Raw genomic sequence first — 19072 nt, 5'->3', positions numbered from 1 at the left:
TTTTCCTTTATGCCTGTCCTTCCTAAATATTGAATACCCTGGGACATTCAATTCCCATGCCTGGTCACGCTGCAGCCATGTCTCCATAATCCCAATTATATTGTACCCGTTTACATGTATCTGCGTGATTAGTTCATCAACTTTATTGCAAATGCTCCGTGCATTAAGGCACAGAGCCGTTAAGCTTGTCTTTTTAACAGTCTTTGTCTCGCTCCCAATATTTTTCTCTATAGCCCTGTTTCAACTGTGTCCTTGGTTTCTCTGCCTATCACTTTTCTTATTCCTTTTTCTATCTTTTGTTTTTGTCCTTGCTCCCTTCTTCTCTGACTCCTTACATAGGTTCCCATCCCCCTGGCATATTAGTTTAAACCCTCCCCAACTGCTCTAGCAAACTGTCCCCCTGAGACATCAGTCCCAATCCTGCCCAGGTGTAACACGTCCAATTTGTACAGGTCCCACCTCCCCCAGAACTTGTCTCAATGCTCCAGGAATCTGAAACCCTCCCCCGACACCATCTCTTCAGCCACGTATTTATCTGATATATCCTGTCATTTCTACTCTGACTAGCACATGGCACTGGTAGTAATCCTGAGATCACTACCTTTTGAGGTCCGATTTCTTAACTTCCTTCCTAGCTCCCTGTGTTCTGCTTTTAGGACCTCATCCCTTTTTTAAACCTATGTTGTTTGTACCGATGTGTACCACAACCACTGGCTGTTCACCGTCCCCCTCCAGAATGTCCTGTACTCGCTCCGAGACATTCTTGACCCAGCACCAGGGAGGCAACATACCATCCTGGAGTCTCGTTTGCGGCCTCAGAAATGCCTGTCTTTTCCCCTTACAATTGAATCCCCTATAACTATTGCATTGGCACACTTCTTACCCCTCCCCTCTGCATTAGAACTAACCATGGTGCAACGAGTTTGGCTGCTGCTGCTTTCCCCAGAGAGGTCATTCCCCTCAACAATATCCAAAGTGGTATATCTGTTTTGCAGGGGAATGACCACTGGAGATTCTGTACTACCTGCCTATCTCTCTTGCTCTGTCTGGTGGACACCCATTCCCTTCCTGCCTGCGGAGTCTGAGCCTGCGGTGTGACCACCTCCATATGTGCTATCCATGATACTCTCTGACTTGCGGATACTCCACAGTGTCTCCTAACAATCTAACTCAACCTAAACCTGCACATCTTTGGATTGTGGGAAGAAATAATTACAGGCCGGTGAGCTTTACATCAGTGGTAGGGAAATTATTGTAGAGGATTCTTCACAACAGGATTTACTCCCACTTGGAAATAAGTGGACATATTAGCAAGAGGCAACATGGTTTTGTGAAGGGGAGGTCGTGTCTCACTAACTTGATCGAGTTTTTCAAGGAAGTGACTAAGATGGTTGATGAGGTTAGGGCAGTGGATGTTGTCTACATGGACTTCAGTAAGGCCTTTGACAGGGTGCCTCATGGCAGACTGGTGCAGAAGGTGAAGTCGCGTGGGATCAGAGGTGAGCTGGCAAGGTGGATACAGAACTGGCTCGGTCTTAGAAGACAGAAGGTAACAGTGGAAGGGTGCGTTTCTGAATGGAGGGCTGGACAAGTGGCATTCCTCAGGGATCAGTGCTGGGACCTTTGCTAGAACAAATGGATGATATTGGAATAGTGTAGGTTAGATGGGATTTAGATTGGTTTCACTGGTTGGCGCAGCATCGAGGGCCGAAGGGCCTGTACTGCGCTGTAATGTTCTATGTTCTATGTTTGTAATATATATATACAATGAGCTTTTGGAGCACTGCTCCTTCACCTGATGAAGGAGCAGCGCTCTGAAAGCTCGTGCTACCAAATAAACCTGTTGGACTTTAACCTGGTGTTGTGAGACTACTTATGGTGGATTTACGGATAGCGATGAGGACCATCAGAGGATACAACAGGATATAGATCAGTTGGAGACTTGGGCGGAGAGACGGCAGATGGAGTTTAATCCAGACAAATGTGAGGTAATGCTCTCACAACACCAGGTTAATGTCCACAGGCTTATTTGGTATCACAAGCTTTTGGATCGCTGCTCATTCATCAGGTGAGTGGAGAGTCAGGTTCACAAGCATGGCATATATAGACAGAGACTCAATTGCAACATAATGGTTGGAATACGAGTCTTTACAGGTACAGATGATGTGACTGGAGAGAGGAATAATCACAGGTTAAAGAGGTGTGAATTGTCTCAAGCCAGGACAGTAGGCTTTTGCAAGCCCAGGCCAAATGGTTGGGGTTACACATAGTGTGACATTGAGGCCGTCTTCATGCGTGCGTAACTTAGTTATCAACTGAGAAAAAATTCAAGGACCTTGTCAAGACAAGCAATGGATCACACCTCTCCATGTCTTAAATGGCTGCCCTGCTCCAGAGAGCCTTTTTCACCAACCCCCCACCCCATCTTTCCCACCCCCTCAATCCCATCTAAACCCAGGTTCAATTCCTGCCACAGCATATAGTGGAATTTGAATTCAACAAATTAAGAATCTACTGATGATGATGAAATCATTGTCGATTGTTGGAAAACCCCATCTGGTTCACTAATATCCTTTAGGGAGGGAAATCTACCATCCTTACCTGGTGTGGCCTACATGTGACACCAGGGGCACAGCAATGTGGTTGACTCTCACCAGCTCTCTGAACAAGAGCAACAAGGGATGGCAATAAATGCTGGCCAACCAGCAATGCCCATGTGCCACGAATTAACTTTTTAAAAAGTCACTGGATTCTGGCCAAGGGGGTCTGCAGCTCAGCACTGTACATGATGGATAACGCTTCCTCATACAGCGATCACTGACAGGCACAATCCTAAATCCTGTATCTTCAAATTAACAGGCTTGCACTCCAACATGACTGCTCCTTTGCCAGTTGGTCCACCTTTCTGAACAACTAGCCTAATCCTCAATCACACTAATGTCTTTCAAGGTGAACTGCAAACCAATACACAGTAATCCAATACAGGAGGCATTACCCAGCACTAAACACACCACTCTCTGGAGACATGCATTGCAGCTCACAGGTGCTTACTCAGCTGATGTTGTGGGAGATGGTGAGCTCTGGTGCCAGGTGAGTTATTGAACATATACTTTATGAAAAGACACACAGGCTAAGCCTTCAATCCCCTTTACTCTGTCTCCTGTACTTTAAAGAGACAATGTTCACCCCTTTCATAGAATCATAGAATCCCTACAGTACGGAAGGAAGCCATTCGGCCCATCGAGCCTACACCAACAACAATCGCACCCTATTCCTGTAACCCCACATATTTACCCTGTTAATCCCCCTGACACTAGGGTCAATTTAGCATGGCCAATCAACCTAACCCGCACATCTTTGTCACAGTCTTAGGGACAGTCTAAGTCACAGGGACTTAGAAGGGCAAAAAGGGGTCACGAAATGTCCTTGGCAGACAGGATTAAGGAGAATCCGAAGGCATTTTATACATACGTTAGGAACAAGAGGGTTGTTAGGGAAAAAATTGGACCTCTCAGGGACAAAGGAGGGGAATTATGCTTAGAACCAAAGGAAGTTGGTGAGATCCTAAACAAATACTTTGCATCAGTATTCACAAAGGAGAGCGACATGTTGACTGGTATTGTCTCAGAGAGATGTGTTGACCTGTTAGAAAAAATCTTAATTACAAGGGAGGAAGTGTTAGGTTTTTTAGGAAACATTAAGACAGACAAATCCCCAGGGCCGGATGGCATCTATCCTAGACTCCTCAGGGAGGCGAGGGATGCAATTGCTGGGTCTCTAACAGAAATCTTTGTCACTTCGCTGGACACAGGTGAGGTCCCAGAGGATTGGAGGACAGCAAATGTGGTCCCGCTATTTAAGAAGGGTAGCAAGAATAACCCGGGTAATTATAGGCCAGTGAACTTGACGTCCGTGGTAGGGAAGTTGTTGGAGAAGATTCTTAGAGATAGGATATATGCGCATTTAGAACTGAATAATCTCATTAGCGATAGACAACATGGTTTTGTACAAGGGAGGTCATGCCTCACAAATTTGGGTTGAGTTTTTTGAGGAGGTGACAAAAACGATTGACGAGGGAAGGGCCGTGGATGTCGTCTACATGGATTTTAGTAAAGCGTTTGACAAGGTCCCTCATGGCAGGCTGGTGCAAAAGGTTAAATCTCACGGGATAAAAGGTGAGCTAGCTAGATGGGTGGAGAACTGGCTTAGCCATAGAAGACAGAGGGTAGCAGTGGAGGGGTCTTTTTCCGGTTAAAAAGATTACAGAATCTTTGGGATGACAGATTCAGACATATCAACATGTGACAGGTTAAAGAGATGTGTATTGTCTCCAGACAGGACAGCCAGTGAAACTCTGCAAGTCCAGAATTTGTAGCTAGTCCTGGACTTGCAGAATTTCACTGGCTGTCCTGTCTGGAGACAATACACATCTCTTCAACCTGTCTTACTGCTCTCTCCACTCACATTGTTTGTACCTTTAAGACTTGAAATTAGCTGTAAGTATTCGCATTCCAACCATTATTTTGTAAATTGAGTTTGTGTCTTTATATGCCCTGTTTGTGAACAGAATTTCCACTCACCTGAAGAAGGAGCTTAAGGCTCCGAAAGCTTGTGGCTTTTGCTACCAAATAAACCTGTTGGACTTTAACCTGGTGTTGTGAGACTTCTTACTGTCTTTGACAAATACCCAAACTGGTGTCCTGCCTATCTACTTACGCTACAAAAACCCGTCATCATTCAATTAAATCAATGACTTCAATAAATCAATTCAATAAATAATGAGGGGCATAGACAAGGTAGATAGTCAATATCTTTTCCCAAAGGTAGAGGAGTCTAAAACTAGAGGGCATAGGTTTAAGGTGAGAGGGGAGAGATACAGAAGTGTCCAGAGGGGCAATTTTTTCACACAGAGGGTGGTGAGTGTCTGGATCAAGCTGCCAGAGGTAGTAGCAGAGGTGGGTACAATTTTATCTTTTAAAAAGTATTTAGATAGTTACATGGGTAAGATGGGTATAGAGGGATATGGGCCAAATGCAGGCAATTGGGATTAGTTTAGGGGTTTTAAAAAAAGAAGGGCCGCATGGACAAGTTGGGCCGAAGGGCCTGTTTCCATGCTGTAAACCTCTATGATAAACCTCTATGAAATCCTCCTCTGCTCTAAGATAACAGGCCAGAATTGAGCCTGGGTCCCTGGCGCTGTGAGGCAGCAGTGCTAACCACTTCTGCCATGGGGAAAAGATTCTTACGATCTACCCTACCTATGCCTCTCATAATTTTGTATACCTCTATCAGATCCCCCCTAAATCCCCTCTGTGCCAGGAAAAGCAAACCCTCTCCTCATAGCTGAAACTTTCCATCCCATGCAACATCCTGAAACTTTGACATCCTTCCAACTACATGGAGCTCAGAATTGGACTGAATACATCCACTCAAGGCTAGCTAGTGACTTATAAAGATTAGCTTAACATTCTTATACTCGATGCCTTTATTTCTCACACCAAAGATTCTGTAATCTTTTTAACAGCCATATCAGCTGGTCTTACCATCTTCGAAGATTTGCATGTGCAAGTCTTTTTGCTTATACACCCCATTTAGATTGGACCATCTCTAGGAGGCTGTTTGTGCTCCTGACAAATCCTGACTGTAGTGGGGTGATTCAGACATATCAACATATGAAACAAGAGCAGGAGTAGGCCATTCAGCCTCTCAAGCCTGCTCCACCGTTCAAAAAGATCATAGCTGATCTATTTGTGTTTCGAGTCCCACATGTTCCCAGCACGTTCTCCTGATGTCTGCATGGGTTTCCTCTGGGTGCTCCAGTTTCCTTCCACAGTCTAAAGATGTAAGGGTTAGGTTGATTGGCCATGATAAATTGCCCCTTAGTGTCAGGGTGATTAGCAGGGTAAATTTGTGGGGATATCGGGATAGAACCTGGGTGGGATTGTTGTGCAGGCTTGATGGGCCGAATGGCCTCCTTCTGCACTATAGGGATTCTATGACACTCAAACTGTTTGACCGCGTTATGAACACACATTCCTTGGTGGGACTCTAACCCGGAGGGCAAGGCAGGGAGGATACCCTCTGAACCACAGGACTTCCTCTGCCCTATAAGGGTCACCCCTAATTTTAAAGGTGAGTACCCTGAGACTGGCAGAAAAACTCAATTTGACCCTCTCACACTCTAATGGTTATCTTTATTAATTAAGTTATTGCTTTGACATTGCTTTATTTTTGCTCAGCAAGTTGTTTCTTTTCTTCAAACCTCAGCATTTTATTGAAATTCATGTTTAAGGTTGCGTCAATCCGTATCTTTTTGAAATTTGCTCACCTGCCCGTGAGAGAGAAAAAAGTGAAATGTGGCCTGGTCACACGAAAAGGTTGGACAAGTTTTCTCTATTCTCATTCACACTCTCCATTTACCTCAGACTGATTGATTAGAGACACGCCGTTACTTACATTGCTCCAAGACGCCACGTAGAGAACATTCTGCAGTTTAGACCTCAAACTGACAGCAACTTCCTGTGCAAAGACTCGTGGGAATCAAACCAGCAAAGGCCATACTAACAATTTTCTCACCGCTCACAGTAACCTCTGGACCATTGCAAATGAAATTGTCGCTGTAGCGATTATGAATAACACAGCTTTATCTAATGTTTACCTGTATCATTGGGTTTGTAGGAGGGTTTGTCGGTTTCAATAAAAGTGAAGTATGGTGTCGGCCGGAGGTGGAGGTGAACGAATCTCCTCCTTGTAAAGAGCTTGGGAATTTCTGCAGCCAGAGTAATATACGGTGTCCTCCCAGTTAATTCACATTGCACCAACTTTTCTGGAAGGATCTGTGACGGTGGGATCACAAGGGTTATGCAGGATAATATCCAAAACAGCATCAAATAACTTGCCTAGAGAGAAGTGAGGCTCTGGAGTCCATTGGCAGAAAGTGTTGTGGTGGCTGACTCATGGTATAGCTTTTAGGAGTGAGAAGGACACATTCCGCACTGGACCAGAGGGTGCAGCTTACAGTAGGGGAGTGACTTTATAGGAAACACTTGAACCATCTGATTCATTGCTTTTAATCACCTGAAGGATTGAGGAAGAATTCTCCACATCTCCACTGGCTGTCTGACCGAAGACAGAGGGTGGTGGTCGATGGAAAATTTTCGGATTGGAGGCAGGTTGCTAGCGGTGTGCCGCAGGGATCAGTGCTTGGTCCTCTGCTCTTTGTGATTTTTATTAATGACTTAGAGGAGGGGGCTGAAGGGTGGATCAGTAAATTTGCTGATGACACCAAGATTGGTGGAGTAGTGGATGAGGTGGAGGGCTGTTGTAGGCTGCAAAGAGACATAGATAGGATGCAAAGCTGGGCTGAAAAATGGCAAATGGAGTTTAACCCTGATAAATGTGAGGTGATTCATTTTGGTAGGACAAATTTAAATGTGGATTACAGGGTCAAAGGTAGGGTTCTGAAGACTGTGGAGGAACAGAGAGATCTTGGGGTCCATATCCACAGATCTCTAAAGGTTGCCAGTCAAGTGGATAGAGCTGTGAAGAAGGCCTATAGTGTGTTAGCTTTTATTAACAGGGGGTTGGAGTTTAAGAGCCGTGGGGTTATGCTGCAACTGTACAGGACCTTGGTGAGACCACATTTGGAATATTGTGTGCAGTTCTGGTCACTTCACTATAAGAAGGATGTGGAAGCGCTGGAAAGAGTGCAGAGGAGATTTACCAGGATGCTGCCTGGTTTGGAGGGTAGGTCATATGAGGAAAGGTTGAGGGAGCTAGGGCTGTTCTCTCTGGAGCGGAGGAGGCTGAGGGGAGACTTAATAAAGGTGTATAAAATGATGAAGGGGATAGATAGAGTGAACGTTCAAAGACTATTTCCTCGGGTGGATGGAGCTATTACAAGGGGGCATAACTATAGGGTTCGTGGTGGGAGATACAGGACGGATATCAGAGGTAGGTTCTTTACGCAGAGAGTGGTTGGGGTGTGGAATGGACTGCCTGCAGTGATAGTGGAGTCAGACACTTTAGAAACATTTAAGCGGTTATTGGATAGGCACATGGAGCACACCAGGATGATAGGGAGTGGGATAGCTTGATCTTGGTTTCAGATAAAGCTCGGCACAACATCGTGGGCCGAAGGGCCTGTTCTGTGCTGTACTGTTCTATGTTCTATGTTCTATCTCTCCTCATTGGCTCTGGGCATTGTCATTGGTATTGACTTTTTCAGGAGTTTATATGGCAGGGTGGGGTGAGGTGGGGAGAAAGTATGGGCTGGGCAGGTGTCACATGGTGGGATTATGGTCGGTGCAGACTCGATGGGCTGAATGGCCTCTTTCTGTACTGTAGGGTTTCTATGATTTCTATGATTTCTAGTGAAGGATCATTGAGGAAGCCAAGCCAAAACCCCTTTATCTACACTGGCTGCTGTATTTTGGTTAGTCTTCATTCACTAACACGGTGGAAAACATTGGGACATTTGAAGAGCTTTTCACTGTGTTAGAGAATGGATGAATAGAGGGGCGGTACGGTAGCACAGTGGTTAGCACTGCTGCTTCACAGCTCCAGGGTCCCGGGTTCGGTTCCCGGCTCGGGTCACTGTCTGTGTGGAGTTTGCACATTCTCCTCGTGTCTGCGTGGGTTTCCTCCGGGTGCTCCGGTTTCCTCCCACAGTCCAAAGATGTGCGGGTTAGGTTGATTGGCCAGGTTAAAAAAAAAATTGCCCCTTAGAGTCCTGAGATGCGTAGGTTAGAGGGATTTAGTGGGTAAATATGTGGGGGTAGGGCCTGGGTGGGATTGTGGTCGGTGCAGTCTCGATGGACCGAATGGCCTCCTTCTGCACTGTAGGGTTTCTATGATTTCTATGATTTCTATGTGAATGAGGTAAGTAGGTACAATGCTAGGGTATCAGCTGGATAGGGTGTCAAGGTGGGAAGGTGGGTATGGTGTGTGTGGAGTGGTAGGAGGAGAGCTGGATGGTAGATGGTAGGGTGGGTAGACCAGCAGCTAAGTCGGGTGATAGGGTAGGTCACATGGTATTGTCTGGCTGCCGTGCTAAGGGACAGAGATGATGTGACGGCAGCTCTTCAGCTGCCTGTCAATTTCATGCTTTCTGATGTTCAAAAGGGAAACACCAGCCCTGAAATACAGAGGGGCTTTCCTTGTTTCCTCCTGAAAGCCTAAGAGGAGCCAAGAAACCCTGGGGATATCATCCCTTACATGATCCTCCAGGGCTTCAAACAGTTGCATCAAACAAATAAGCACACCAGATTCCAGTCAGGCCCTGAGAGTAAATGGAGTGGCCAAAGTGAGACTAGAAAATTTCAAATGTATAACATAGAAGCCGTTCACAGTAAATGTCTGGAATGAATGGGCTGTGAGTGGTAATCATCGTCAGATTGCCAATCCACTCATATTTCGTACACAGCCTCAGAGCTCTGCATTTCTCATCCGGACTTCCAAAATTTGGAGTGTACCTGCTCTGGGAGTTCTTCCTTGGGGCGGCACGGTAGCACAGTGGTTAGCACTGCTGCTTCACAGCTCCAGGGACCTGGGTTCGATTCCCGGCTTGGGTCACTGTCTGTGTCGAGTTTGCATATTCTCCTCGTGTCTGCGTGGGTTTCCTCCGGGTGCTCCGGTTTCCTCCCACAATCCAAAGATGTGCGAGTTAGGTTGATTGGCCATGCTAAAAATTGCCCTTAGTGTCCTGAGATGTGTAGGTTAGAGGGATTAGTGGGAAATATGTAGGAATATGGGGGTAGGGCCTGGGTGGGATTATGGTCGGTGCAGACTCGATGGGCTGAATGGCCTCTTTCTGTACTGTAGGGTTTCTATGATTTCTAGTGAAGGATCATTGAGGAAGCCAAGCCAAAGCCCTTTATCTACACTGGCTGCTGTATTTTGGTTAGTCTTCATTCACTAACACAGTGGAAAACATTGGGACATTTGAAGAGTTTTTCACTGTGTTAGAGAATGGATGTGAATGAGGTAAGTAGGTACAATGCTAGGGTATCAGCTGGCTAGGGTGTCAAGGTGGGAAGGTGGGTATGGTGTGTGGAGTGGTAGGAGGAGAGCTAGATGGTAGGGTGGGTAGGCCAGCAGCTAAGTAGGGTGATAGGGTAGGTCAGGTCAGGTTGGTGGGAGTTGGATGCTCAGGGGGGAAGGGGTTATGGTGGTCAGTGAAGAGTTGGAGGGTCAGGGATGGGGGCTGGGGTGGTCAGTGAGGAGTTGCAGGGTGGGGGGAAGGGGCTGGAATGGTCAGTGAGGAGTTGGGGAGGGCAGAGGGTCGAGGGGAGTTGGAGGGCCAGGTAGAGTTGGAGGGTTGGGGAGAGGTTGGAAGATCAGGGGAAGTCAGAATGGTCAATGGGGAGTTGGAGGGTCCGCAGGAAGTCAGCGAGTCGAGGGAGGTGGAGGATCAGTGAGGAGGTGGAAAGTGGGCGGAGAGGATCAGCAGGAGTCAATGATGCTCAGTTTGGGTTTCGCCAGGGTCACTCAGCTCCTGACCTCATTACAGCCTTGGTTCAAATATGAACAAAAGAGCTGAACTCCAGAGGTGAGGTTAGAGTGACAGCCCTGGACATCAAGGCAACATTTGACCGAGTGTGGCATCAAGGGATCCTAACAAAACTGGAGTCAATGTATATCAGGGAAAACCCTATGCTGGTTGGAGTCATATCTGGCACAAAGGAAGATGGTTGTGATGATTGGAGGTCAATTATCTTAGCTCCAGGATATCACTGCAGGAGTTTCTCAGGGTAGTGTCCTAGGCCCAACCATCTTCAGCTGTTTCATCAATGACCTTCCCTCCATCATAAGGTCAGAAGTGGGGATGTTCACTGAAGACTGCACAATGTTCAATATAATTCGTGACTCCTCAGATACTGAAGCAGTCCATATTCAAATGCAGCAAGATATGGACAATATCCAGACTTGGGCTGACAAGTGGCAAGTAGCATTCACACCATACAAGATCCAGGCAATGACCATCTCCAACAAGAGTGAATCTAACCATCGCCCCTTGACATTCAATGGCACTACCATCACTGAATGCCTCACTAACAACTTCCTGGGGGTTACTATTGACCAGAAACTGAACTGGACTAGCCATATAAATACTCTGGCTACCAGATTAGGTCAAAGGCTGGGAATTCTGCACCAGGTAGCTCACTTCTTGACTCCCCAAAGCCTATCCACTATCTACGAAGTACAAGTCAGGACTGCTCTCTACTTGCCTGGATGAGTGCAGCTCCAACAACACTCAAGAAGTTTGACACCATCCAGCACAAAGCAGCTCACTGATTGGCACCACATCCGCAAACATTCACTTCCTCCAGCACCAAACCGCCGCAATGTTTCACCATCTAATCCGGACAAGTCAAAGACTGATTCATATATCTTTTTAACTTTTACTTTTGATTCATTTTCATGTCTAATCTGTGTGTGTGTATATTGTGCTTTACTATTTTTCCTTGAGTTTCAGTAACTTTTTCTTTTAACTCAGGAAAGCCTGGTTAAATTGGCTGATTTTAATATATATATTGGGACTGGGAGAAGGTATCCATGAGGGAAAGGATCCTTTTCAAATTAACCTTTTTGCAACCAAATGAGGGAGGTTGTTAGATAAGATGATTGTAGGTGGGAGGTCCACTAGAGGAGTGTTGGGATTGTCAAGCTGAGAGGGAACAAAGAGCCAGATTTACTAACAGCACCATCTAATCATGAGATAATATAAAGAACAAGCATAATTTAAATCATTCCAAGCAGTTCTCAAGACAGATCAAAAGCCAGTTACCTGTACAAGGATTACATCTGTGAAGTTGTTGGTGTGGTTGAGTTTGACCCTGTGTATCTCTGAGCACACCACCATGTTTTTTTGGTTCATTAAGTAAATGTTGGCGTCAACATTCCCACGGGCCTCAAATACTTGGACCGTGACAGTTTCCTTCACTTCAATGCGAACAATCTTCGGAGCAGTTATCAAATAGCTGGGCAAATACGGATGGAACAGTTAGTCAATCAGTCTGTTATGGTTCAGGTCAGAAACTCCAAAGTGTTTTATGGAGCCAGCCTGGATCATACGTTTTGCATCTTGAATTTAGATAGGATAAGCATGAAATGTTTCACTTCAGGTATGATTCAAATGACTCACTAGGGAGTTTTTATCAAACAAAGTTTAATTAAGAATATAGTTAACATGTATGGAGAGAAAATTAGAAATAACATTTATCAATTACAAACAAAAACAAAACAACCATGTTAATGTATAACCTTTAACAAATATATGTAAGATGTTCCAATCAAACCAAAACCTTCCATAGACAAAACTCTTTAAACAGGTTCAACACAGCAAAGACTAAAAAGATCATGTGATAGTGGAATTGAGTGCTTTGGTTGGAGAATTGAAAGTTCTCAGTCTTGTAAGTTCTAGTCTCTTGACACACCAAAACAGTTTGTAGTCAGAACAGCTTCCCAGAACCCCAGGTAGACTCTGGTCAAGCCACCAACAGCAGATTTTCTACTCCAGGAAGGCAAGATCTTGTTTTCAGCTAACCAGCAGAATTTCCAAATAAAACAGGGAGAGAGAGAAGAACTTCTTTTCAGCTTGCTGTCCCTTCTAAAAACTAAGGTGCAGCTCAGAAATGAAAATGGAAGAGCTCCTGTTACCTGACCTGCAATCATTCTTCCTCCTGACAATGCAGGGTCATAAACATCCCAGTAAAAATAAACAAACACTTGTTTAAGCAGCAGTAAAAGCACATTTCCAGACAAGCCACCAACAAATGACATCAGCTAAGCTGTGAGCTGCAGAGAGCATGATTTTTAAAAAATCTCTTAAAGGTACATTAACGTCGCAGAGTCATTCCGACTCCAGCTCTGGGACTAAAATGGTTTAATTAGAGGACAGTTTGCATAGTCTGGACTTGTAGTCCCTTGAGTTTTAAAGATTATGGGGCTAATCTAATTGAGATGTTTAAAATGATTAAAGGATTTCACAGAATCTTTACATGCAGAAGGAGGCCATTCAGCCCATCAAGTTTGCACTGGCTTTCTGAAAGAGCATTCTATCGCGTCCCAATCCCCTGCCTTAACCCCGCATTCTTGCACATGATTTCTTTTCAGATAGCAATCCAACTCCATTCTGGATACCTCAATTGAATCTGCCTCCACTACCCTCTCACGAAGTTTGTTCCAGACTCCAATCATCTTCTGAGTGAATATACTTTTTTTTCACATAACTTTTACTCTTTTTACCTATTATTTCAACTCTGTGCCCTCTAGTTCTTGATTTCAATAGTTTCTCTGTTTCCAGCTTCTCACTACCTGTCATGTCCATATCCCTCAGATGTTGAATATCTCTCTCAAGTCTTCTCTCCATCTTCCTTTTCTCCAAAGAAAACAGTCCCAACCTCTCCAATCTATCCTCATAGCTTCTTTTTCCCTGAGATCATTGTGAATATCCTCTGTGCTCTCTCCAATACCTTCGCATCCTGCTTAAGTATGATGCTCAGAACTGACACAGTCTCCAGGTGAGGCCTAAATTTAGTTATGATTTGACTGTTTTGATTGAGAGAAACTATTTCCTCTAGGAAGGTGCGGAAGTCCAGAATAAGGGGACTTAATTTCAAAATTAGAGCCAGGGCTATTGAAGGGAGATGTCAGGAAGTTTTGCTTCACATAAGGAGCACCGAGCGCTCTTTCTGCACACATTGTTGAGAGTGGGAGTCAGTTAAAAATGTCAAAACTGAGATTGATAGTTTGTTCGGCAGAATTTGTTCACTCAGAGTTTCTGAACTGTGGCAGGTCAATAGACTTAGGGGACAGAGCAGCCAGGATCTAACTGAATGGTGGAAGAACAGGCTTGATGGGTGGGATCTTCCTTCCGCGTTCTCCTCAAAGCCAGAAAATTCCACCTGAGGTCAATGGTCCTTGGCCCACCACTACAATTCCCGTCACGGGCGGGATGAGCAAATTCTGGTTGATGGGTTGAATGGCCTGCCTGTTCCTATGTTCCTGCTTATGTCTTGGACTCAGATCTTAGCTCTGACCTGATCCTCACTGAAATTAAAGTCGCTGATGATAAGGTTGGCTGCAATGGAGGAAGATGGTTAATAGACATCAGTTACCTGTTTTAATTCTTTCCAGTTATTCTTACAGCCAGCCCTGCACAGAGTACCCAACACTTTCTCATTCACTGATTGAACTGGCCTGTATAACAATCCTTTGCTTTTGTAAATGTTGATTCCATCAGCATGGGGAGAAGTTTCTCAATCAGTACAATCGACAGTTTCTATTGATTTGCTTCACATTTCAGTTATCACATCTCCCTTTGGTTTGTGTTTCAAAGCAGGGTTCAAAACACACGGTGTCAGCAGGTGAATTCATCCACAAACATCACAGCCCACTACAAAGTAAAGTAAAATGGGAGTGTAAAATTCAAGGAAGGTCACCTCTGTACACTATTACTTCACAGGGGCAGCACGGTGGCACAGTGGTTAGGAGCAGACTGGTGGCACATTGCTGCATCAAAGTGCCAGGGACCCGGGTTCGATTCCCGGCTTGGGTCACTGTCTGTGTGGAGTTTGCACATTCTCCTCGTGTCTGCGTGGGTTTCCTCTGGGTGCTCTGGTTTCCTCCCACACTCCAAAGATGTGCAGGATAGGTTGATTGGCCGTGCTAAATTGACCCGAGTGTCCTGGTATGTGTAGGTTATAGGGATTAGCAAGGTAAATATGTGGGGTGACAGGGATAGGGCCTGGCTAGGATTGTTGTCGGTGCAGATTCAATGGGCTGAATGGCTTCCTTCTGCACTGTAGGGATTCTATGATTTTGGCTTTTTCAGCTTTCAGGGCTGAGAGAGAGCCATGGCATGCATTCCTGAGAGTGGGAAACAGTCCAGAGTTTGATTGGACAAGCAGCTCCTCCAATCACAGCTTCTGTCTTTCAAACTCCTCCAATCACAGCTCCGGTCTCTCCAGTTCCTCCAATCACAGCTCTGGTCTCTCCAGTTCCTCCAATCACAGCTTCTGTCTCTCAAGCTCCTCCAAACACAGCTTCTGTCTCTCAAGCTCCTCCAATCACAGCTTCTGTCTCTCCAGTTCCTCCAATCACAGCTTCTGTCTCTCAAGCTCCTCCAATCACAGCTTCTGTCTCTCCAGTTCCTCCAATCACAGCTTCTGTCTCTCCAGTTCCTCCAATCACAGCTTCTGTCTCTCCAGTTCCTCCAATCACAGCTTCTGTCTCTCCAGTTCCTCCAATCACAATTTCTGTCTCTTCCACTGTTTTGATTGGCTTTCTTCCTCGTTTCTCTTTGTCCAATAAATTCTATTGAGAGTAATTTAAAGAAAGAAAGATCTGGGACAGAGGAAGAAAGGATATTGTTGTGGAGATCCAGTTTTTTGTATCTCCTTAATTTTTTCTTTAAAGTTTATTTATTAGTGTCACAAGTAAGCTTACATTAACGCTGCAATGAAGTCACTGTGAAAAAATGTTTATGCTAAAGACATGAATATAAACTACTTTATATCTGTCTCTTCCATTCTTTTTACTTTTAAAACAAGGTTTTGCTGTACAGAAAGTTTTGGGAGTCCAGTCAATGCAGATGAGCTCGACCTTCCCAGCCTTGAGTTTTCTTTACTGTCAGCCCTAATGACACTGGTACGTGTAATGACCCAGGAAGCCCCACTGGAAATGAATATAGTTGATTACAGAATGCAAAGTAACACCACTAGTCCCCGCCTAGCACTATCATTCAGCAAGCACAGTCCTGGGCCTGCCTTATAAAAGGCTCAGGTAATGAGTTCCAATTGGCAGGCCACTCACTGCCTGTTACCAGGGGAACTCATACACAATGAGCCCCACAGGGTGATCAATCAGTGATTTCCCCACGGACCTCGTGGGGATTATCACTGTACCATTCCAATTTCCTGTCAAGTCCCAACTCCCAGCCATTTTCCTGGAGGCAGAATGAGGCGAGGGAAAGCCTGCAAGACATGGGTAGTTTGCTAACTCAATTGAAAAAAAACATGAAAGGCCATTGATCAGAAGTCACTTGGGATTTTCCAGTCAGCCTGCAAACCATTGCAGTCGTGTCAGAAGCACAGAAGATGGAGACTGTTTCCTGGTGGAAGACAAGGTGGAGGAGGGGATTCCAGTGCTCGAGGATCACTTTGAAGCCCCTCTCGCTGCTTACCATGCCATAGCAGCAGCAAGCGGCCACTCTGCGGATGAGAATCCACAGCCCCCATGCCGCCACCCCCCCCCCCCCCCCCCCCCGCCACTCCACTCCACCCAACAACACTGGCCTGGCAGTTGTGGCCATTTGCAATTTTAGATTGTTTAAGGAGCTGAAAATGCACCACAGTGTAGAAGACCCCCCCCCCCCCCCCCCCCCACCTCACCTCACCTCACCTCACCTCACCTCACCTCACTTAGTACAGCAGGCTGCAACTCCTACCTTGCTGGAGAGCCTCCTATTGACCCCCACCCAAACTTTAAGACCGCCAACACACTTTAATTGGACAATGACCTACTCTCTGGCCACTAATTGGCTGAGCCAGTTAAAAGTGGTCAGGTGACATGATGTAGGTTCAGGAGCTGCATTTGAACCAGACATTGGGGTCCTGACCTAAGCTGGAAAATTCTGCCAATGGGGCTTTGCTTTAGAATATAATAGTTCATCCTTCCTGTCAGTAAATTTTAAACAAAGTCTGGTCGAAGAGATCAGCATAAATCACCAGCTCTCATTTCCCCTTGATCCTGTTTGTGTTTACTCTGGATTGTAAAAGCTTTGCCATTGCGCAAGAACAGATGTCTAGAGTAAAATTTCTTGTTGGCATGTACTGCCATCCCTCCCCAATGTCCCTGTTCACAAAAAATTGTAAGATCTTGAGGATATAATAAAATGATTAGGCTAATGTTGAAGCCTGGATGTCACGTGTCTGGAGTTTGATAGATTGGGGTACATTTCCCTGCGCAGTGCCCTGTAGCTGTGGCCTTGCTTGGGAACAGTCAGCAGGAGAAATTGGTCACAGTGGACATGAGCCTCGCAAGGAAACTATTCAAATATACTCTTTCTACCAATCGATTTGCCTCATCGGCTGCTCCCTGGCACTGGGACTGGCAACTCCACTCTGTGTATTTCCAAGAAATTTGCCTAGGGTAGTGCCCAAAGCTTCAGAAGGTGCCCAGCATTAATAATAAATAAAATGGTTACTTACGAAGGTGCCTGTTCAGTAATTGATATGTGCCAAGAGGCACAAAGCAATATCACCAGCAGCTCCATAACCGAAAACGAAATGCCAGTCAAAACTGTCCGGATCGAGTGACTGACTGGATAATTGAAAAACCTTGCAGAGTTTTGAGATCAATATTGACACTAGATTACTAATTACTGATAAATGGTGAAACAGTGTTTAAACAGTGTTTTTAACTATTTCATTCCCATGTATCCTGAAACCTTCAGAGGCAATATTATACAACGGTTGGGATTTCTGCTCCCCCGATGGTAGGCACCATGGTCAGTGGGAGCAGAAAATAGCTTGAGATCAAAAAAAAATGTTCCCGCTGTCATAAAAACAGTTTGCTTCAATGGCAGGCTGCATTTCTCCCCACACCACATCAAAACAGTCATTTTAATAAATATGAATGTCATGAATACTGTGAGGATGGATGTCTTATAAAGTATTTTTGTGGAATGTTATTCTGTAAAGAAGGCTGTGTGTCAGTACTTGTGTGTGTATGTATAAATGATATAATTAAACTGGGGAAAGATTAATAAAGACAACTTATCTGGAAATGTTGAGAGATAAAAAGGCATAAAAGTGCTAAATGCATGCCATGGTGAAGTGGATTCGTAAGTAAAGAGGTTGAGTTTAGAAATTTGCATTGGGAGATAGATAGGGAAGTAAGGGACTTCTCCAACTTACAAAGATTTCATAACTAAACAAGGGAAGGTTATTCATTTTTATTTGCCCCGAAAGGGGAAGCAATAGAAAAACATGAACGATTTTCATATTTTTGGAAAAGCTGTGTTCAAGAACTTGCTGAAGACAATGAAAGTTGAAAGAGAGAGTGATATTTTAAGGAAACGTGGTGAGCTGAGTTATGTTGTCAGTAACACCCTGAGACCAGCTCTGGGCTGAGAGAAGGTGTGAAATCTGAAACAAAGCATCCAGAAACCAGGAAAGTCTTTGTTTCAGAAAGCAGTCTTGTTTCTGAATGTTCATAGCAGAGGGGAAACAGTTGAGAAGTTAGGTGGTATGCCTTACTAAAGTGACAGCTGTTTTGCCTTGAGTAATATTGCTGGATTTTTAGAATTAAAAATGTATATGGGATTATTGCCGAGAAGGAGTTTCCTTATGTGTTCTGATCAAGTGTTCTTTTGGAGAGGTTTTTTCATGACTGTTTTAACTGGTGTGCTTAAGTTTTATTTTCTAAGATCAGGAGGTTTCTCCTTGTTTTCAGAATATAAGTTATGATTGGTAAGACAAGTTTCCCTCTGGGATTTAGCTTATTCAACAATTAACACCTGCTATGGTGATAACAATACTATTATAAAGGCTGTTCTCTGGAATCACCCCAACACTAGATCAACAGGGCTGGTTGGCATCCAACTACATTAACTAATTTCACAAAAATATAAAAGCAACATGCACCTGGCGACCTGTACTTCACTGGTGACTTTGAGGTTTCTTTGCCTACCTTATATTGTGCAGCATTCATGGCACTCAGACTCAACACAGGAAGAAGTCTCACAACACCAGATTAAAGTCCAACATTTATTTGGTAGCACAGATAGTGTGACATGAACGGCCTCAACCGGGACCTTGGGTTCATGTCACACTATCTGTAACCCCCATGACTTGCCTGGGCTTGCAAAATCTCACTAACTGTCCTGTCTGGAGACAATACACATCTCTTTAACCTGTGCTTAACCCTCTCTCCACTCACATTGTCTGTACCTTTAAGACTTGATTACCTGTAAAGACTCGCATTCCAACCATTATTTTGTAAATTGAGTTTGTGTCTTTATATGCCCTGTTTGTGAACAGAACTCCCACTCACCTGATGAGGGAGC

General features: G+C 44.8%; 1 protein-coding gene across 1 annotated transcript in view; it reads right to left on the bottom strand.

The window, feature by feature from the left end:
• The window catches only part of LOC144506340 (complement C3-like), a 99881-nt gene extending 82542 nt beyond the window's left edge, over window positions 1–17339 (bottom strand). The window contains exons 1-3 of the mRNA XM_078232313.1: window positions 17214–17339; window positions 11789–11981; window positions 6659–6836 (exon numbers count right to left, since the gene is read on the bottom strand). Coding sequence (XP_078088439.1) covers window positions 6659–6836; window positions 11789–11981; window positions 17214–17278 — 436 coding nt within the window. The 5' untranslated portion in view covers window positions 17279–17339. The remainder of the gene's footprint in view (window positions 1–6658; window positions 6837–11788; window positions 11982–17213) is intronic.
• Window positions 17340–19072: the final 1733 nt, after the last annotated feature.

Source organism: Mustelus asterias, chromosome 17 (assembly GCF_964213995.1).
Source record: "Mustelus asterias chromosome 17, sMusAst1.hap1.1, whole genome shotgun sequence".
NCBI classification, from domain to species: domain Eukaryota; kingdom Metazoa; phylum Chordata; class Chondrichthyes; order Carcharhiniformes; family Triakidae; genus Mustelus; species Mustelus asterias.
This window is presented reverse-complemented; position numbering and strand designations above follow the sequence as displayed.